This window comes from Cervus elaphus, chromosome 18 (genome assembly GCF_910594005.1).
Source record: "Cervus elaphus chromosome 18, mCerEla1.1, whole genome shotgun sequence".
Classification (NCBI taxonomy): Eukaryota; Metazoa; Chordata; class Mammalia; order Artiodactyla; family Cervidae; genus Cervus; species Cervus elaphus.
In genome coordinates this window covers 118,126,304-118,148,205 of record NC_057832.1, presented here as the reverse complement: position 1 = coordinate 118,148,205, position 21,902 = coordinate 118,126,304, and the positions used below count along the sequence as shown (strand labels likewise).

The 21,902-nt window shown below is 45.6% G+C and overlaps 2 protein-coding genes across 6 annotated transcripts in view; one reads left to right on the top strand and one right to left on the bottom strand.

The window, feature by feature from the left end:
* Positions 1–2,419, top strand: part of LOC122674440 (GTPase IMAP family member 7-like) — an 89,240-nt gene extending 86,821 nt beyond the window's left edge. For all 5 annotated transcript variants that reach the window (XM_043872749.1, XM_043872748.1, XM_043872747.1 and 2 more), the window contains one exon: positions 709–2,419. In XM_043872749.1, coding sequence (XP_043728684.1) covers positions 709–1,628 — 920 coding nt within the window. In that variant the 3' untranslated portion in view covers positions 1,629–2,419. The remainder of the gene's footprint in view (positions 1–708) is intronic.
* Positions 2,420–15,698: 13,279 nt separating this feature from the next.
* On the bottom strand, positions 15,699–21,902 carry LOC122674839 (GTPase IMAP family member 6-like). The gene is given in 5 exon segments (XM_043873416.1): positions 15,699–17,198; positions 17,201–17,798; positions 17,800–17,879; positions 20,125–20,209; positions 21,734–21,902. Coding segments are annotated over 5 exon segments (1,023 nt in total). The 5' UTR covers positions 21,896–21,902; the 3' UTR covers positions 15,699–17,100.

Below are 21,902 nucleotides of genomic sequence, written 5' to 3'. Positions count from 1 at the left end.
CATGTGTGATTGTCAATTGCCTTCCCTCTGGTCCTGGGTCTATGGCTGACAAATCCAGAGGACTTTGACTTTATAGACACATTGCAGAGATATGCAGAGACTTGCTGAATACAAGCATGCAAAGAGCTGGTGAATGACTTGGTGTTTAAATTCAGATTTCCATTGCTGTGCTCTGCTGCTCTGATATTAACTTTCAACTTTCCTAGGAAGTCAAATATTCATATCTTATGAAGAACAGCTACTGGTAGCAACTCAGAGTCTCTTCTTAATCACATTGTTTCCTTCTCTATGAGCTGTTTGCTTCCACAAGGTCAGAGTAAGAGCTGAAAGGGATCCTGAAAAATATCTGTTGTTATTGTTGTTCAGTTGCTAAGTCGTGCCCATGGATTGCAGCATCCCAGGTTCCTCTGTTCTCCACCCTCTCCTGGAGTTTGCTCAAACTCATGTCCATTGATTTGGCGATGCTGTCTAGCCATTTTATCCTCTGCCACCCCTTCTCCTTTTGCCTTCACCCTTTCCCAGCATCAGAATCTTTTCCAGTGAGTCTGCTCTTTGCATCAGGTGGCCAAAGTATTGGAGCTTCAGCTTCAGCATCAGTCCTTCCAATGAACATTCAGGGTTGAATATTTATTCAGTGGGCAGGAGACTTGCAGGGGAGACAGTTGAAGTTCATTCTAACACTCGGACTTTTGTTTCCTGATGTTCCAGGGCTTGCATACTCCGGAGATTCCCAGCTGAGACTTGTCTTAGTGGGTAAGACTGGGGCAGGAAAAAGTGCAACAGGAAACAGCATCCTCAGAGAGAAAGTGTTTCTGTCTATCCCTTCACCTGTATCCATCACCAAGCACTGTGAGAAAGGAAACAGCACCTGGAGGGGGAGAGAAATTGTCGTCGTAGACACACCTGGCCTCTTTGACACAGACGTCCCAGATGTTGAGACTGTCAAGGAGATTACCCGCTGCATGGTGCTGACCTCCCCGGGGCCTCACGCTCTGCTCCTGGTCATCCCACTGGGTCCTTACACGCCAGAAGACCAAAAAGCCACAGAGAAGATCCTGACGATGTTTGGAGAGAGAGCTAGGGAACACATGATTCTCTTATTCACCCGGAAAGATGACATAGGCGGCATGGATTTCCATGATTACTTAAAGTATGCTCCTACAGCCATCCAAGAGCTGATTCACAAGTTCAGAGATCGCTACTGTGTTTTCAATAACAACGCCACAGGAGCTGAGCAGGAGAACCAGAGGGAGCAGCTGCTGGCCCTGGTCCAGGATGTGGTGGACAAGTGCAATGGGAGATACTACACGAATAGCCTGTATCAGAAGACCGAGGAGGAGATTCAGAAACAAACCCAAGTGTTACTAGAAAATTACAGAGCAGAGCTTGAGAGAGCGAAAGCTCAGATAAAACAGGAGTTCGAAGAGGAAATCAGAAAGCTGAAGGATGAACTAGAACAGCAAAAACGGCAAGTGCAAATGGAAAGGCAATTGGCAGAAAGGGAGGCTCACTGGGTTTCAAGGCAGCAAACAGCCAGAGATGATGTTTTGAGTCAGAATGAGATACTTGAAACCATCTTTGCCTTGTTACGGGTTGCTTCCTTTGTCTTCTCTCTGTTTAGGGATTAAACTTCATGAAAATCTGTCTATGTTTCCTGCATATTTTCATGTGGTCCTGCCCCATGTAACTCAGAGCATTCTCCTTTTTCTCTGAGACTCTCAGGGCTGAGGAGAGTAATTTCACTATCGATAGTTGGTATGTGTTTGATTGATTTAACAGGAAAGGGGTAAATTCTCAACTTGTGAAACTCCAAAGCAGAAAGCATTGATGCTCCCTAATTTGTAAATTCTTTCTCAGAGACACCAAGACAGGGAATGCAGGAGACCAAAGAAGATGACCCCAAGCTTTCTCTATTTATCCCTAGAAAAAATTTCTCCTCTAGATTCTTTCTAGATTGGTAGGTGATCTTCTCCTACAGCCTTTTCTCACTTATTTTGTCTTTAGACGGCGCTGATCATCTTACCCTTATAGTTTATTAGAAAGATCAATTCTTTCCATTAGTTAAGCTTACAGAAGGAGATACTGATAGGAATCTTTCTAGATGAATGGAAATTTGTTCACTTATAATTTTACTGAAGGCCTCAAATTGTTCCATATCAACTGATCATTATGAACAGAGTTCTCTGGCAAATAGATCTTTCAGAACTCAACTACGTGAAATGCCAAAAGGCGCAAAAGATATTCAACAGATAAAAGAACAATGCTTGATGTATTCAGATGTATTTGTAGGAAATCTTTGACCAACAACAACCAGTTTGCTGAAAGTCAGTTCTCTCTTTTTCCTGTGAAACTAACAGTTGCCCCATGCAGATGAATTATTTGCTTATTGTTATTTTAATAAAACGTTTCTGTTCTCTCATACTTGTGCAAATTGGAATCTGTTCCCGCCCCCCCCCCCCGCCCTTGGAAAGCACCACTACTACTCCTTCTAAGAACACAGGGATGAATTTCAGTTTTTTGTAAAAGTTCAAGATGATTTTGGTATAGACTTGGTCTACCCTCCAGACATCTCCCCTCCCCTTTTCCCCCCAGAAGGTTTGAGTCACATTCTCAACCCCTCTGTCAGTCAAAGTCTACATTCTCCTTGGATTCATCCATTATATACTGATAGAAATTATGTGTAACCAAGGTTTCTGAGGCCTTTGTGGCTTTTCTGCTGCAAAAATTCTTTTAAATCTATGGATGAAAATAGAGACATCCCTGTCCCTTTTCTCCTCTTCCAATGGGTCCTCTTCACCTAGTAATGTGTAGGCTTTCCCCAGGCACTTTTCCATGTTCTTCCAACATGGTCTGGAGGTCACATGTGACCTATGCCAACTCTCCTTGCTTGGTCATCTTAAAATCATCTTCTCCATGCCCTAACCCATTCTGTCCAAAAGAGGACATATGCCTTGCCCTGATTTCCCCCAAACACACAAGACTCTACTTTTAATACAGCTGCTATCTATCTATAGCTGACTCACTTTGCTGTACAGTAGAAACTAACATACTATTGGAAAGAAACTATTGCTGTTGTTGTTCAGTCGCTAAAGTGAAGTGAAGTCACTCAGTCATGTCTGACTCTTTGCAACCCCATGGACTGTAGCCTACCAGGCTCCTCTGTCCATGGGATTTTCCAGGCAAGTGTACTGGAATGGGTTGCCATTTCCTTCTCCAGAGGATCTTCTTGACCCAGGGATTGAACCCAGGTCTCCTACATTGTAGGCAGGCACTTTATTGTCTGAGCCACCAGGGAAGTTAGCAAAGGCTCTAAGATATGAGAAGCAGCTGGCAAAGAAGCAGAGGACTCCAGCAGAGGCGGTCACTCTGAGTGGACAGATTCGGTTTCATTCTGCAGAATGTGGGATGACTTGGTCTCTACGGTTTTCATCATCAGCGTTTCAGTCAAAATTCTTAGGTGTGAATTTAACATGCTATTGTATTACAACTTTCCACAAGCAAATATTCAACCACAGAACAACATATACCCCTCAAAGAAGATTAAATTCAGGTTTAAGATGAAAAAAAAAAAAAGCTAGCTGCAGTGGTAATTTTCAGTATAAATGCATTCAATTATTCTTATTCTTGCATCCCAGGTTAATGCCGTAGATGAGACAAAGAAAATCATTCTGTTATTTATTTCCCATCTCATTACTTTAATTATTTCAAAAATAATCTGAACATGGGTATATGAATACTTGTTTTGCTATAAGAATGTGTGGTTTAAAAGTCCCTGAGACATATCCAAGAGTGGATTGAAATGTGTTTAGTGTCTATGGGGTCGCACAGAGTTGGCCAGGACTGAAGCGACTTAGCAGCAGCAGCAGCACTGTAATTATTTGCCATAATTTGGCACTGGCTTTCTTTGGGATTGGAGTGAAAACTGACCTTTCCCAAACCTGTGGCGATTGCTGAGTTTTCCAGATTTGCTGGCACATTGAGTGCAGCACTTTAACAGCATCATCTTTCAGGATTTTAAAGAGTTCTGCTGGAATTCCATCACCACCCCTAGCTTTACTGATTGCCAAGGACTTGGCTCCCTTCCCTGATACTTCAGGAATGTGACTTTAAGAAAAGATGTGCATGATATATATACACATATATAATATTTATAAAATAATATTTACAATTTTCCATGCTGGGTTTACAAAAAGCAGAGGAACCAGATATCAAATTGCCAACATCCATTGGATCATAGAGAAAGCAAAGAAATTTAAGAAAAGCATCTAACTCTGCTTCATTGACTATGCTGAAGCCTTTGACCCTGTGGATCACAACAAACTGTGATCTTTAAGAGATGGGAATATCAGACCTCCTCACCTGTCTCCTGAGAAATCTGTTTGTGGGTCAAAAAGCAGCAGTTAGAACCTTGCGTGGAACAAGAGACTGGCTCATATTTGGGAAATGAGTATGACAAGGCTCAGCCTGTTAACTTATATGCAGAGAACATCATGAGAAATGCTGGGCTGGATGAAGCACAGGCTGGAATCAAGATTGCCAGGAAAATATTGGTCTTTTCCAATGAGTCAGTTCTTTGGATCAGGTGGCCAAAGTATTGGAGTTTCAGCTTCAACATCAGGCCTTCCAACGAATATTTAGGATTGATTTCTTTTAGGATGGACTGGTTGGATCTCCTTGCTATCCAAGGGACTCTCAAGAATCTTTTCCAACATCACAGTTCAAAAACATCAATTCTTCAATGCCCAGCTTTCTTTACAGTTCAACTCTCCTATCCATACATGACTACTGGAAAAACCATAGCTTTGACTAGATGGACCTAGTCGGCAAAGTAATGTCTCTGCTTTTTAATATGCTGTCCATGTTGATCATAGCTTTTCTTCCAAGGAAGAAGCATCTCTTCATTTCATGGCTGCAGTCACCATCTGCAGTGATTTTGGAGCCCCAAAAAATAGTCTGTCACCATTTCTATTGTTTCCCCATCTATTTGCCATGAAATGATAGGACCAGATACCATGACCTTAATTTTCTGAAATGTTAAGTTTTAGGCCAAATTTTTCACTCTCCTCTTTCACTTTCATCAAGAGGCTCTTTAGTTCTTCTTCACTTTCTGCCATAAGGGAGTTGTCATCTGCATATCTGAAGTTATTGATATTTCTCCCGGCAGTCTTGATTCCAACTTGTGCTTCATCCAGCCCAGCATTTCTCATGATGTACTCTGCATATAAGTTAAATAAGCAGGGTGACAATATACAGCCTTGACGTACTGCTTCCCCTATTTGGAACCAGTCTGTTGTTCCATGTTCAGTTCTAACTGTTGATTCCTGACCTGCATACAGATTCTCAAGAGGAAGGTCTGGTGGTCTGGTATTCCCATTTCTTGAAGAATTTTCCATAGTTTGTTGTGATCCACACAATCAAAGGCTTTGGCGTAGTCAATAGGGTAGGAGTAGATGTTTTTCTGGAACTCTCTTGCTTTTTTTATGATCTGATGGATGTTGGCAATTTGATTTCTGCTTACTCTGCCTTTTCTAAAACTAGCTTGAATATCTGGAAATTCATCGTTCACATACCACTGAAGCCTGGCTTGGAGAATTTTAAGCATTACTTTACTTGCGTGTGAGATGAGTGCAATTGTGCAGTAGTTTGAGCATTCTTTGGCATTGCCTCTCTTTGGGATTGGGATGAAATCCCAATCCTTTTCCAGTCCTGTGGCCACTGCTGAGTTTTCAAAATTTGCTGGCGTATTTAGTGCAGCACTTTCAAAGCATCATCTTTTAGGATTTGAAATAGCTCAACTGGAATCCCATCGCCTTCAAAGCAAAAACACCCAATTGTGGATGTGACTGGTGATGGAAGTAAAGTCTGATGCTGTAAAGTGTAATATTGTGTAGGAACATGGAATGTTAGATCTATGAATCAAGGCAAATTAGAAGTGGTCAAACAGGAGATCGCAACAGTGAACATCGACATTTTACGAATCAGTGAACTAAAATGGACTGGAATGGGTGAATTTAACTCAGATGACCATTATATCTACTACTGTGGACAAGAATTCCTTAGAAGAAATGGAGTAGCCATCATAGTCAAAAAAAAGAGTCTAAAATGCAGTACTTGGATGCCATCTCAAAAATAACAGAATGATCTCTGTTTCCAAGGCAAACAATTCAATACCACAGTAATCCAAGTCTATGCCCCGACCGGTAACACTGAAAAAGCTGAAGTTGAAAGGTTCTCTGAAGACCTACAGGACCTTCTAGAACAAACACCCAAAAAAGATGTGCTTTTCATTGTAGGGGACTGGAATGCAAAAGTAGGAAGTCAAAAGATACCTGGAGTAACAGGCAAATTTGGCCTTGGAGTACAAAATGAAGCAGGTCAAAGGCTAACAGAGTTTTCCCAAGAGAACACACTGGTCATAGCAAACACCCTCTTCCAACAACACAAGAGAAGACTCTATACATGGACATCACCAGATGGTCAATACTGAAACCAGATTGATTATATTCTTTGCAGCCAAAGATGGAGAAGCTTTATACAGCCAGCAAAAACAAGACCAGGAGCTGACTGTGGCTCAGATCATAAACTCCTTATTGCCAAATTCAGGCTCAAATTGAAGAACGTAGAGGGAACCAGTAGACCATTCAGGCAGGTAAATTAGTCCTGTAAGTTCTAGGGTGCCAATTAGTAGAATGAGAACTGTAGAACTGGAAGCTCTCTAGAGAAGATGTTGTCCAACCCCCTCATTTTGCAGTTCAGGTGACAGAGGCTTAAAGCAGTCATGACTTGCCCAAACACGGTTGGTTCTGCCACTCTTACTGTAACCTCTGGCAAGTCCTTAACTACATCTGGATTTCTGCTCCCTCTTCTGTAAAATGAACAGGCGATCATCACAGCTATCAACTTCCAGGTGCTTCCTGTGTGCCCGACACTGTCCTGAGTACTTTAAGTGCCTTTTCTAATTCTCCCAACTCTCCAGAAATTATTTATTTATGATCATTTACCTTCTATTATAGAGGGGAATATCAAAACATAGAAAGCTTAAATAACTTGCCCAAGATAAGACAATTGGGAAATTTTGCAAAAATGATCTAGTAAGCCAGGAAGAACTGCCTCCAAAATCCTCAAATTCCAATTCTTAAATTTCTCCTAAAAATGTAAAACTGGTTCTGCTCTTGAGCATCACAGAGAAGAGGAGCCCATGTGACATATCCTGACAGCAGTATTGCCCATTGCTTCCCAAGGTAGAAGGCAGACAATTTCATACTATGCATTGTGATTAATACTATGCACTGTGATTAATACAATAGAAGAATGAAGCTTATTTCCTTCTCTCAAGAGTTTTGGAAGTTTGCGCCTATTCATCTATTTATTGACATTGATTGGTTGTTTGCACTGGCTGGTAGGTTTTATACTAGACACTGAGAATCTAAAGATAAGGAAAACAAAGTCCCTTTTGAGACTGACTTCATTCACTTAGCATGATGATTTGGGGAATCGTTCAAGTCGTATTGCCAAGAGCTTGTTCTCCTTTATTGCTGAGTAGCGTTCCATCTTACAGATGTATCCCAGCCTCTCACTTCTCCTTCACTTATGATGCAGAAGGTGCCGTGGTCTGGGCACAGGTTGGAAAGAATTTCCAGACATGAGACAGAATGAGAGGGAAATAAAGTTTATTAGAGTGAGAGACACTGTTAAAACAGCAGGCCAGTTCAAGAGAGAACTGATGTTAAACAGGGGTCCTTAGTCTACTTTTATACCCAGAGTACAAGGAGTGGGATAGGGGTCTTGCGGCTCATTTGCTGACTGGATGAGTCACATACACTGGGTGGCGGGGGGGGGGGGGGGGCGGGGGGGCGGGGAGAGTAAAGCAAATGCCTTCTCCCTATGGGTAGGAGGGGAGACAGGTTATACTGCTCAGGAGGACCTGAAATCCATTAATAGTTACAACATGGGAGAAGGAAGGATGATAAGGGTCTGGTTTTTCTGTTCCTGAATTCCAAGACCCACCTTGATTTTATCTGCTCCATTGTCCTTGGGTCACCACAGAAGGCTCAGCATCTCTGTACACCAGTGCTGAGTCAAGTCTTGGAGATAGAGTTTTGGGTAGAAAAGGAGAGTTTCATTGATTTGCCAGGCAAAAGGAGACACAGCGAGCTCATGCCCTCAAAGTCCTCTATCCCCACTTGGGGAAGACAGTGAGAAGTTTTATTGTCCAAAGAGGGTGTGATCAGCTCTTGGACAATCTTCTGTTGGGTTGATGGTGAGGTAAGCAGGAGTCAGCATCATCAACCTTCAGGTCCAACTGGTCTAGGGTCTACACACTGTGGGCAGCATACCATGGTTAATCGTTAACTTCGGCCACCAGGATGGGTTTCAGTATCTGTAAACAAGTGCAAAGGCATTATTGTGTGTATCCTTGGATGGGGAAGCAAGATCCTACCCCAAGGCTCCTCTTGACTGTTTCTCTGGTTTCCCAATTCCTTCCTTCCCTAACTGACAGCCACTTGAATCTGCCCACTAGAGATCAGGGAAGGTCATGGAGGCTGAGTGAAGGCTGTTTCTTGTGATCAGAGAAAGAGGGGACACAAAGGCCTTGTGCGCAGGAGCCCCACAGGGCCATGCACACCTCCATGTATTCTTATGCCCCTAACTGATTGCTCTCTGTTTGCTAAAACCTCCTTCATAGCACTGAATAGTACTGGGTGGGAACACTTGCTTTCTTCCTGGAAATGTCTTCATTTGTGCATGTGTGTGTGTCCGCGCAGTTGTGTCAGACTCTTTGAAACCCTATGGACTGCAGCCCACCAGGCTCCTCTGTCCATGGAGTTTTCCAGGCTAGCACACTTGGGTGGGTTGTCATTTCCTACTCCAAAGGATCTTCCCAGGGATCAAACCCACCCTGAGTGTTTCCCAATAAGTCAAGTAAGATAGCAGCTGAACTACAGCATGATATTACAAGTATCTGTGTGTGTGTGTGTGTGTGTGTGTGGTGTAATCATATTAAGCAAGTATCCCCCAATCACTATTTTCTTGGGGGTTTTATCATGAATGGCTATTGAATTTCATTAAAGACTTTTAAACAGTCATCCATCAAAATAATTGAGTGAAAGACATTAATAGATTTCCCAATATTAAACCAACCTCTTTGTTTTCTATCCCTCTTGATCACGAAGTATCACATTCTTTTTTTTTTTTTTTTTTTAATTTTTTTATTAGTTGGAGGCTAATTACTTCACAACATTTCAGTGGGTTTTGTCATACATTGATATGAATCAGCCATAGATTTACACTTATTCCCCATCCCGATCCCCCCTCCCATCTCCCTCTCCACCCGATTCCTCTGGGTCTTCCCAGTGCACCAGGCCGGAGCACTTGTCTCATGCATCCCACCTGGGCTGGTGATCTGTTTCACCATAGATAGTATACATGCTGTTCTTTTGAAACATCCCACCCTCACCTTCTCCCACAGAGTTCAAAAGTCTGTTCTGTATTTCTGTGTCTCTTTTTCTGTTTTGCATATAGGGTTATCGTTACCATCTTTCTAAATTCCATATATATGTGTTAGTATGCTGTAATGTTCTTTATCTTTCTGGCTTACTTCACTCTGTATAAGGGGCTCCAGTTTCATCCATCTCATTAGGACTGGTTCAAATGAATTCTTTTTGACGGCTGAGTAAAATTCCATGGTGTATATGTACCACAGCTTCCTTATCCATTCATCTGCTGATGGGCATCTAGGTTGCTTCCATGTCCTGGCTATTATAAACAGTGCTGCGATGAACATTGGGGTGCATGTGTCTCTTTCAGATCTGGTTTCCTCAGTGTGTATGCCCAGAAGTGGTATTGCTGGGTCATATGGCAGTTCTATTTCCAGTTTTTTAAGGAATCTCCACACTGTTTTCCATAGTGGCTGTACTAGTTTGCATTCCCACCAACAGTGTAAGAGGGTTCCCTTTTCTCCACAGCCTCTCCAGCATTTATTGCTTGTAGACTTTTGGATAGCAGCCATCCTGACTGGTGTGTAATGGTACCTCATTGTGGTTTTGATTTGCATTTCTCTAATAATGAGTGATGTTGAGCACCTTTTCATGTGTTTGTTAGCCATCTGTATGTCTTCTTTGGAGAAATGTCTGTTTAGTTCTCTGGCCCATTTTTTGATTGGGTCATTTATTTTTCTGGAATTGAGCTGCAGGAGTTGCTTGTATATTTTTGAGATTAATCCTTTGTCTGTTTCTTCATTTGCTATTATTTTCTCCCAATCTGACGGCTGTCTTTTCACCTTACTTATAGTTTCTTTTGTAGTGCAAAAGCTTTTAAGTTTCATTAGATCCCATTTGTTTAGTTTTGCTTTTATTTCCAATATTCTGGGAGGTGGGTCATAGAGGATCTTGCTGTGATTTATGTCAGAGAGTGTTTTGCCTATGTTCTCCTCTAGGAGTTTTATAGTTTCTGGTCTTACATTTAGATCTTTAATCCATTTTGAGTTTATTTTTGTGTGTGGTGTTAGAAAGTGTTCTAGTTTCATTCTTTTGCAAGTGGTTGACCAGTTTTCCCAGCACCACTTGTTAAAGAGGTTGTCTTTTTTCCATTGTATATCCTTGCCTCCTTTGTCAAAGATAAGGTGTCCATAGGTTCGTGGATTTATCTCTGGGCTTTCTATTCTGTTCCATTGGTCTATATTTCTGTCTTTGTGCCAGTACCACACTGTCTTGATGACTGTGGCTTTGTAGTAGAGTCTGAAGTCAGGCAGGTTAATGATGGTGTTGGCACCTATTTGCTAATACATAAAGTTTTGTCTTTCGTACTTAGTTTTAATTTACCTTACTTCACTTTTTCCAGTTTTTTTTTTTAAATGAGAATTTATTTTCTTTCTTTTGAAAGTGAAAGTGAAAGTAGCTCACTTAAGTCCAACTCTTTGCAACCCATGGACTACAGTCCATGGAATTGTTCAGGCCAGAATACTGGAGTGGGTAGCCTTTCCCTTCTCCAGGACATTTTCCCAACCCAAGGGTTGAACCCAGGTCTCCCAACATTGCAGGCAGATTCTTTACCAGCTGAGCCACCAGGGAAGTCCTTCGTTTCTTTTACTTTTATTGAAAAAGTTTTTGATGCAATGCATTTTACTCTGATCACTTCTTTCAATGACACCTACAGCTTCTGATATTTAGTGTTTTCATTATTATAATCTTTAAGAAATTCTAAAGACTCAGTTTGTATTTTTGTTTTCAACAAGAGTTGTTTAATACAATATGCCTTTTCAGTTTCCAGATGGAAGCATGTTTTCCCAGAAGTAATTTCTGGTTTTATCTCATTATGATCAGAAAATGAAGAACTAAAGAGCCTCTTGATGAAAAGTGAAAGAGGAGAGTGAAAAGGTTGACTTAAAACTTAACCTTCAAAAGACTAACATCATAGCAACCAGTCCCATCACTTCATGGCAAATAGGTGGGGAAACAGTGACAGATATTTTTGGGAGGGGGCTTCAAAACCACTGCAGACGGTGACTGCAGCCATGAAATTAAAAGATGCTTGCTCCTTAGAAGAAAAGTTATGACCAAACTAGATAGCACATTAAAAAGCAGAGATATTATTTTGCCAACAAAGTCCACCTAGTCAAAGCTATGGTTTTTCCAGTAGTCATGTATGGATGTGAGATTTGGACTATAAAGAAAGCTGAGTGATGAAGAATTGATGCTTTTGAACTGTGGTTTTGGAGAAGACTCTTTAAAGTCACTTGGACTGCAAGGAGATCAAACCAGTCGATCCTAAAGGAAACCAGTCCTGAATATTCATTGGAAGAACTGGTGCTGAAGCTGAAACTCCAATACTTTGGCCACCTGATACAAAGAATTGACTCATTAGAAAAGACCCTGATGCTGGGAAAGATTGAAGGTGGGAGGAGAAGGGGACGACAGAGGATGAGATGGTTGGATGGCATCACTGACTCGATGAACATGAGTTTGAGCAAACTTCAGGAGTTGATGATAGACAGGGAAGCCTGGCATGCTGCAGGCCATGGGGTTGCAAAGAGCTGGACGTGACTGGGCAATTGAACTGAACTGAACTCTTCTTAAGCTTCGTATTGTTGATATAGGATTTGTGAGAAAAGATAATGAGATAAGAAAATGTTGTTTAGCTTTAATTCCTCTTGAGGTAATAGTTACCTTTACAGACCTAACGTTTTGAACAAGTGTATGGAAACGAGTCCTCTGAGACTACAAGTGAGTTACTCCCTGTGAAACAATTTCAAATCCACTGGAAACAGCCTCTGTGGCAAAATTAAACATATACTACGTTTAGGGAATAGAAAGAAAAGGTATATGCTTACGTTGTCTAAAATTTCATAATCTTTCCTAGGTCTTATCCATTATTTCCAGAGAAAGCACAGAACTAAATGTCTGCTCTCATGTAAAAGACAGTCCAATCTGATGTGTTAAAGAGTCCCTTTAAGGACTTCCCTGGTGGTCCAGTGGTTAAGACGGTGTCTTCCAATGCAGGTGGTTCGGGTTTGATCCCTGGCAGGGGAGCTAAAGATCCCACATGGCTTGCAGCCAAAAAACCAAAACATAAAACAGAAACAATACTATAACAAATTCAGTAAAGACTTGGGGGTGGGGGAAGAGCACCTTTAGATAGTGATCAGTTTCCATGTAGATGACTCAGACACTTTCTGCAACCATTTTATTTATTTCCTCCCATGGACTTTAGATGCCTTACATGACACTGGTTTGTGGAGAAAGATGGAGTTCTCCAGGCTTCCCAGGTGGTGCCGGTTGTAAAGAAACTGCCAGTCAATGCAGGAGATACAGATTCGATCCCTGGGCTGGGAAGATCCCCTGGAGAAGGAAATGGAAACCCACTTCAGTATTCTTGCCTGGAAAACACCAGGGACAGAGGGCTACAGTCCATAGAGTCACAAAGATCGGACACACCTGAGCACGCACACGTGCACGTACGTGTGGGGCCTCCACCTCAGCCTCTGTCTCCCCTACTTGCCGGGTTATGTCTCATGTCTGTCAAGCCTCTGAAGGCCTGCTGGTCCCCAACAAGAAAGCCCACAAGCTGGTGTAAAGGCACCCAGTGAGTTGATTTCTGACTCCAGGCAGCACCCTTTCAGGGGCTCCTCAACTGACCTGATCACAGCTCCAGGTGGTCTACATTCTCTGTGGCTGGTCAGGCAGTGGCTCTCATTCAGCCCTGGAATATCAGCTAGAGGGTGATATTTCACGTGGCTGCAGGAAATACAGCTTCACCAAAGTAGCTTAACAAAGTACTTAACAAAGTAGCTTAACAAAAATTCAATTTTGATACAGGAGTTTACTGGCTGGTACTCCAGAGCTGATGTAACTATCCAAAGAACTTGATTTTTTCTTCCCACCGTTTCTGGTAACTTTTGTCCTCAGAGTGGCAAGATGGCTGCTTCAGCTTCAGCCTCCTGTCAGAATTGCAGGCAGAAAGAACACAGACACAAGAAGGAAGACAGGATGGCACTCTATTGCAAAAGCAAAGCCAACCCACAGGGCTTCTTCTACCACCTCTTCGCCATATGGTTACCCCAGCTACAAGAAACACAGTACAATTCAGTATTTTACTGAATTTTCTGTTGCTGTGACAAGCAAAATTGTAGTTTTGTTAGTAATGAGGAGGGGACAAATGCTAGTGAGCTGATGACCAGCAGCACATGCCATAGGAGCTGGGGTGGATTTGCCATACACTTCTCACTCTAGAGAGACCTCATTCTGGAACTCTCTTGCTTTTTTAATGATCCAGCGAATGTTGGCAATTTGATCTCTTGTTCCTCTGCCTTTTCTAAAATCAGCTTGAACATCTGGAAGTTCATGATTCACGTATTACTGAAGCCTGGCTTGGGGAATTTTGAGCATTACTTTGCTAGCGTGTGAGATGAGTGCAATTGTGAGGTAGTTTGAGCATTCTTTGGCATTACCTTTCTTTGGGATTGGAATGAAAACTGACCTTTTCCAGTCCTGTGGCCACTGCTGAGTTTTCCAAATTTGCTGGCATATTGAGTGCATCACTTTCACAGCATCATCTTCCAGGATATGAAATCACTCAACTGGAATTCCATCACCTCCACTAGCTTTGTTTGTAGTGATGTTTCCTAAGGCCCACTTGACTTCACATTCCAGGATATCTGGCTCTAGGTGAGTGATCACACCATCGTGATTGGACCCTTTAGAGGCCACAATTCCTGGTTCATCCAAAGACTTGAAGGGAGTTTTTATGCAGAATTTCTCATGCTCCCACCCATGCTGCTCTGTGGGAGTTCTCCATCAACATCTACCCTCTCTGGCGGCCCCCAAACTCCATCCTCTTACACTCAGGTCCCTGTGAATTTCTGCTTGAGCGACCTCCCTGGATCAGCAGGATGGGGACGTGTGCTCAGGGGAACCACCATGTGACGGCCACGTGGTCCTCAGTGAGGCGTCAGGTTCCCTACAGCCTCTCCTTGTCCTCAGTCACCTTGCAGTGTCTTCCAACACTTGTTTAAAAACTGTCATGATTTTTAATTTTCTACAGAGTGTATGAAAGTTATTACAGGAGAATTCAGAGCTGGAAAACTTCCTGAGATTTTTAGCCACTGCTCTGACCCACCAAGGAGGAAGCAGCCCACGGACTCACTGATCACTTTGGATTCTCCAGATCTCTCTCTTTCATGCTTTGCTCCAGTGTAGGGATTTTTTTGAGAAGAATGAATTCCCAAGGTCACTATTTTCACAACTTTGGCCAAGACAACCCCCTCTCCTTCCCCTACCCATGATGTCATCCACAGGACCTCTTTCTTTCTGGTACACAGACCATGGGTTTTCCAGAATAAACCGACAGTGCCTGCCTGTTCTCTGATGCTCAGGGAGTGATGGTATGAAGCAACAACTCCCCCTCCTTCTGAAATGTCATGGGAGGGATTTTCCTTGACTTTTAGTAACAAAAGAGAGAAAACCCCATATTCCATGTAATTTTAAGCAATTCCTTTAAAATTTTTAATGAATGACATGTTTTGAGTGACTTGCCATTTCACCTTTGGGAGTGACAGTGCTTGTCATTTGGTCAATACTTGTATTTTCTAGGATGAGATCAATTAAGCCAACAGGGTTAAAACAAAAGTACCTAAGTTAAAGATATTTATCTTCTTATCTTAAAGGAAATGTGAATGATTTAGCTGTTAAATCAGGGGCTATGAAGTAATGGGTCTATTCACTTAGAAACACCTTATTTCACTTATCCTGGAAGAATTACAGATTCTCCCACTTTTTTTTTATGTTTCAGATTTTAAATGTGACTTTAAATTTGTTCTTTTCACATTGTGTAAATTTAAGGTGTGCTGAGTGTTACTTTGGTAGACTGGTGTATCATAGTTTGGTTGCCGTTTTAACAATCTTTAGTACATCACACACTCATACTACAATATTATTGCCTACATTCAATATACTGTACTTTAGACCTCTATGGCTTTTTAGTGCTTGTGACAAGTTTGCACCCTGGAACACCATTAATCTTATCCCCTGTGCCCCCACTTCTTGGTAACCACCATTCTCTTCCTTTTTTAAACAGGTTTGACTTTTTAGATTCCACATATTACACAGTACTTGTCCTTCTCTGTCTGACTTATCTTGCTTCCAATTCTCCCAAATTCAATACATAAAGTTAAGATCACTATAACTGGAACAACAACAATGTTCTTTTTAGAAAACTCAACAAGTAATTTTAATTTTCACACAGAAGAATAAATGCCTGAAAATAACAAAAGAAATACAAAGCTGGTGACTGGGGAGGAAATCGGGAGTGGGGGGGAGAGTTCACATTACAATCAAAGCCACAGAAATCAAGTCAATACTTTATTCATATAGGAGTTGAGAAGATGGAAGACAAGAATAGGCAAAAATTCTCACAGAAATCATACAGAATATGAAAATTTAACATACGATAACTGCTATGTTTCAGTTCAGCAGGAGATGGATCACCTACTTAGTAAATAGTTTGGCACAAGGCTATCTTGAGCATACTCTGATGTGTCTCTGTTCTGACTCCAGACACTTTTAGCTAAAGACCTGCTCCAGCTTTCTCAGGGTCCTCTGGGTGAGGATGAGATGACACCCCAGTTGCAGGACTCTCCCAGGCCCGCAGGCTGCTCCCGAGGACGTTCACGTGGTCTCCTGCTTCTTTCTTTGCAGCTTCCCTTTCTTCCTTCCTCCCTCCATTCTACACCCCCAAACACCTGGTTGGGGAACCCGCGTTCAGGCCCAGACTCCGCTTGCTTTCTCCCCCTCTCAGGGGAGAAGGGACTGGTTGCAGGTCAGGCAGAGGCAGGGCTGGAAGTCTCCCCTCTGCTCTCCATGCGGGAGAGTGGGCATCAGAGGGGTGCCGGGTGTGTGACCTCCCTTGTCCAAGCCTCCCTGGGAAGAGCTCCTCCGCTGCCCAAGTCCACTCGGACCTCCGGGCGGTCCGTGTCCTGCAGCCAGGTCTAGGCCCGTTTCCTGAGCAGACCTGGCCCCTGGACACCCCTGCCCTGCCTTGCTCCATCCCATGGGGCTCCCTTGCTGCGGGTGGTGGCCTCTCTCAAGAGCGAATCAAGAGCAGCTCCTTGCGGCCCTCCCCCGTTTCTAGTTGCCTTCTCCTCCCCAGCCCAGAACCTGTCCTGCCCCACATGGCGCTGGGCCCTAAAAGCCATCGTGCCTGCCCTCTTAACGGGCAAGGACACAGCCCAAGAGACGCAGAGTTGCCCGGTCCACATTCCACGCTGATCTGCATCGAGCTATAAGCCGAGCCTCCAGTGGCCGGCATGCTGCCAGGGTTCCAAGGCAGAAAGGAGCACAGGCCCGCCTCAGGAGGCTTGGCTTCTCTCAGAGTTCTGTTGCAGACAGGGAACGCCAGAGACACGTGAGGATGGGCGGGGGGCGCAGAGCAGGAGGGCCCCTGTGTTCTGGAAGGTGTGATGAAGGAGCTGAGAACTCAGGAGCCCACCCACCTCCTCCCGCCTGACCAGACGCTGGCCTGGAGCCAGGAGGGGGCAGGGACCCCTGGGATGGACCCGCAAGTGAGGGGCCTGGGAGCCGGAGGCAGGAAGCCGCGGAGGCCTGTGCCTCAGATGGGCGCGCTCGGCGGGAGCTGGCCTCCAGCTTGCTCGGGCTCCTTCAGGATGCGGCGCAGGCCCCGCAGCCAGGCCTGGTCCCCACGCCCTCCTCGGCGCCGGGCCGCCAGAGGCCCCAGCTCTCCCGGGGCGCGGCGCGGGGGTGAGGGGCAGCCGGGAGGCTGTAGGCGCGGCTCTCGTGCTCCCACAGGACCCCCTCGACGTGCCGCATGAGCTCCCTCAGCTGGGCCTCCAGCTCGGTTCCGTCCCCCTTGTTGTTGAAGCCGCAGTGTCGCCGCGCGCAGACCGCGTCCGGCTCGGCCAGCGCTCGGTTGTCGGTCTCCCGCAGGAATGTCCCCAGCGAGCCGCCGTCCAGGTCTTCGTTCCGCGTGAACACCAGGACGGTGCGGGCCAGGATGCCCGCCCCGAACACCTCCTCGAGGCGTCTGGCCACCTGCTGGTCCTCCTCGGTGAACCGGCCGAGTTGTGTCACCAGGAGCACCGCGTGCGGCCCCGGCGGGGAGCGGGGGCCGGCCTCACCAACGCCCTGAGCGGACCCCCGCGGCGCCTCCCAGCGGGACAGGATGTCCGGGGTGTCAACGACCTGCAGCTCCCTCCCCGCCCACGCGCGGCGCCCCTGCTGGAAGGCCTGGGTCACCGGGCGAGCGCTGAGCTTGGACTCGAACATTCTCCTCCCGAGGATGCTGTTTCCCCGTGGCGCTTTTCCCGCTCCCGGATTTTCCCACCAGGATGAGCCTCAGCGTCTGCGGGGTCCCTTCATCCCCGCGCTGCCCTGGAAGCATCAAGAGAAGGTGGGGGGCTGCGGTTAGAGCCCGTCCTCCGCTTTAGCCTCTCCAGGGGGCAGACGGTCCGGGTGGGGGCAGGACAAAGGAAGACCAGCGTCTGCATCGGAGATATGCCCTAGGTTCACATGCTTTCCTTCCTTTTCTCTTTTCTGAATTTTTTTTGGGAAAAATAAGGTACAAAATACATAATATAAAATGTACTGTTTGAACCATGTTTAGGTGTAGCCTTCGGTACATTCACACTGATGGGCAGCCATCATTTGAGCGTCTCAAGAACTTTCCATCTTCCCGAATGACACCCTGTCCCCATTAAACACTAACTCCCCATCCTTCCTCCCCCAACACATGACATCCACTGCTCTTTCTGTCTCCATGTGTTTGACTGTTCTAAGGACCACACATTACTGGAATCAGGCAATTTTTGCCCTACTGTGTCTGGCTTATTGACTTTGTGTTCAAGGTTCATTCATGTTGGAGCAAGTGTCAGATTGCCTTCCTTTTTAAGGCTGAATAATATTCCACTGTAGGTGTAGACCACATTGTGTTTATTCATATATATATGGAGTTGCGGGTTGTTTCCACTTTTTGCTATTGTGAATAATGCTGCTATTCACCTCGCAGCACATATATTCACTATCTATTTTAACTCTATAGGGCATTTTCCCCAGAAGTGGAATTGCAGGATCATATGGCAGAACACCACATTTTATGCTTCTGTTTTGAAACTTCTCGGGCCACCTATTCCCACCAGGTGGGATCATCGCCTCATGAACTGGGAGCCTGAGCTTTCTCGAGCCCCTCTGGTTGGAGACCTTCCCAGGAAGAGGGTGAAGTTGGAAGCACACGGCCTCTGTCTGTCCTCTCCCTCCCGTGATCGAACACACCACATTACCTTCACTTTGCCCAACAAGGAGTGTTGTGAGGGTGGGGTCCTTTCAGCCAGACCCCCAGCTCCACAGCACAGCTCACACTGGGTCCCAGTCCTAAGCTCCACTGTTGAAGTTTGGGCTGGACACCCTCACCCAGGAGAATATCAGAACCATCAGCTGTGAGTAGATGTTTCATGTCCATCTAATACTGAGGACCCCACGTCCAGATTTTAGAAATGACCATGGCTGGAGGGCACGAAGGGAATTCCCTTCTCCTGGCCTTGCAGGTCCCAGGACCCAAAGCACATAGAGAAGCACCAAACCCTAGCTGATTTCCAGCCTGTTCCCAGGGAAGACATTGCTGTGTCTCAGTGCAGCGCCCTCAGTCTCTTGAGGCCAGGACTGACACCATCTTCTTCCATCTCTCCCCAGCAGGGCTGTGTTTCTCCTGTCTTTCTGCCTTGGTGGGCTGACCCACCCACCAACTCTGACCGGAAGATATGGGCTCCTAGCTTCTGCAGGTGACCTGTGTGAATGACTGGGAGTTCCACAGAAGCAGGGAAGGGCAATTCCGTCTGTACTCTCAGATGCATAGCTAGAGGAAGACAGTGATCTCCCATCTGGGCAAGCCTGGAGACACTCATGCCATGCCTTTGGACTTAAAAGTCAAATACACTGAGCTCAGAAGAGAAATTTTAAAGTAATACTTAACCCTGATTGCTGCAAAAAAGGTAAATCAGGTGTGAACACTGGGATTATCACTTTCCTATGCAGTTTAATATTATGACTTTCTCCCAATGGTTTAGGCCACTGAAGTTCATCTAATAAAACATAGTTGCGTGGAAATGCATAATAAATTGCCAATCAATTCCTTTTCCAGGAAAGTGATGGATTTCTAACATTCCTAAATTCCTAAGTTCTGTCTCTGTGAAACAGCTTTTGGGGGGAGGGAGCCCCTTGGGAAGACAGAGCCCAGACCTGCAGGCCCTTGATTGCATGCTATGTGTTCACTAGTGCTTTGCAGCCCCCATGGTCCTGAGAGTCTCACAGCAGAGCCAGGGCAACACCCACCAGGGGCCTGGGGCAAGTCGTCTGTCGCACCCACGAACACATCCTTCCTGACACTCAGTGAAGGGGCAGTGGCTGTGGTCTGTTGCCTGCTTTGACCCACGGCACCATCAGGGGCCCTTCCCTTCTGTCTGGCTGAGGTGAAGGGAGGCCCAACCCAAATGCCCCATGATGGCCACTCCGGTGGACGAATCTCTGATGGGGGGACTCCCGCTGCCCTTCCCAGCACACCTCCTGCCCCTCAGGCCCCGGCCCCTCCTCTCTCAAGTCCATGTCGGCTAGAAAGTTGCTTTACCTCCTGACCCGCCTGGAGAAGGATCCTGGGATGCACCTTCTTCAGGTTCCTCCAGGAGAAGGATTTCGAATTCTTCTTCCTCCATCTAGAAAGAAACCATAATGTGTCTTACTGATATTTCCTCTGAGCTTTCAGGGGCTCCTGACTTTTGCCTTTCTCTAACCCATGGAAGCTGTTTGCATCGGTTTGTTGGCATGGGACAGAGTGAGGGGGCATCTGAGACACCCGCTACCTCCTTTAGGGACCCTGTTTCCCCCTTCCTTCCCCTGCACGTGGTCTCCACTTGGGAGGGGGGATTCTGTGATGGGCAGAAATGACCAGAGATGCGTCTTGACAGACACTGTCCTGGGAGCAGTGGCCAGGGTGCCAGGTAGATGTGAGCAGGACGTTGCTGGAGGGCCTGGTGAGGGGCTCATGGGGCCAGAACAATCTGTGGGGGGAGCCTGGCAGTGGGGGCCACAGAGGCTGAGTGCTGAGGGGTGAGGAGGGCAGCAGACATGCACAGGCTCCCTCTCCACGTGTGGTCCAGTCCTGCTGGGAGCCCCGGGTCCTCGGCGCTCAGCTCCAGGCCAGCGACTCAGGTAGTCACACTGCTGGGGCCTCTGTGTCCCCATAGATGTGGATGCTGAGTCCAAACTACACATTCCTGAGATCTTGTCCCCCTGGAAGATTCCAGGACATTTTACTACATTTTCTAGAGCAATTCCCAGTCCTCTTTGCCAAGGAGGGCATTGTCGCCCACCAGGAACTCCTGTCACCCACTCTCAGGCTCAGAGAGCTGACTGCCCAGCCCCAGGCCGCCTCACCCCAAACCCTGCCCAACAGAGCATCACCACACGTGTGCCACGTGCCACAGTGTTTGTCTCAACATGGAGCAGATCTGTCACCTTGTGAGGTTTCCCAGGAGAAAAGTGAGACTCAGAGTGTCCTGCCCGAGGGTAAGCAGGGAGCTCCAGGCAGAGCCCAAAGGCTGCAAGGTCCTCCTGACTCCCCTGGCTCCTCCCATTGCTCGTGAAACAGGGGCACTCACAGACACTCTCACACATACACTCACACACACACACTCACAAACATGCAAACATACAAACAATATACACACAAACAACACATACACAACTCACACACACACAAACATACAAACAAAATATACACACAAACACAACACATTCACTACTTACACACATACACGTACAAAAGTACAAACATAGCACACACATACAACACACATGAACACACATTTACTCACAAACATATGAACATACATAAACAGCACACAAACACAAACATAAGACACAGAGACCACTCACACACATATATTCACAAGACAAACATACAAAGATACACACACACAATACACCACTCACACACACAAACATACACACACACATATAAATATACATACAACACATATAAATGTAATACACATATACTCATCTATACACAAATAAACACACATAACACAGAGATACACACCAACACAACACACACGTATACATACAAACACATACACACACACACTGTGCACAGTACCCCCACAACACACTCTCAAGCCCAGCACACACACACAGACGCCCACACACAGGCATGCTCACCACAGCCTTGGACTTACCGCCCCATCGTCGGTGAGGCAGGAGGAACACCCGTGTCTGGCGTCTCCTGGGGCCGTGTGCTCACCTGAATGCTCTGTGTCTCCTCTGAGAGCTAACACACTGCAGGCTGAATGGAGGACGTCAGTGACACTGCCCCAGATGTACACACTAACAGAGGACATGGCGGAT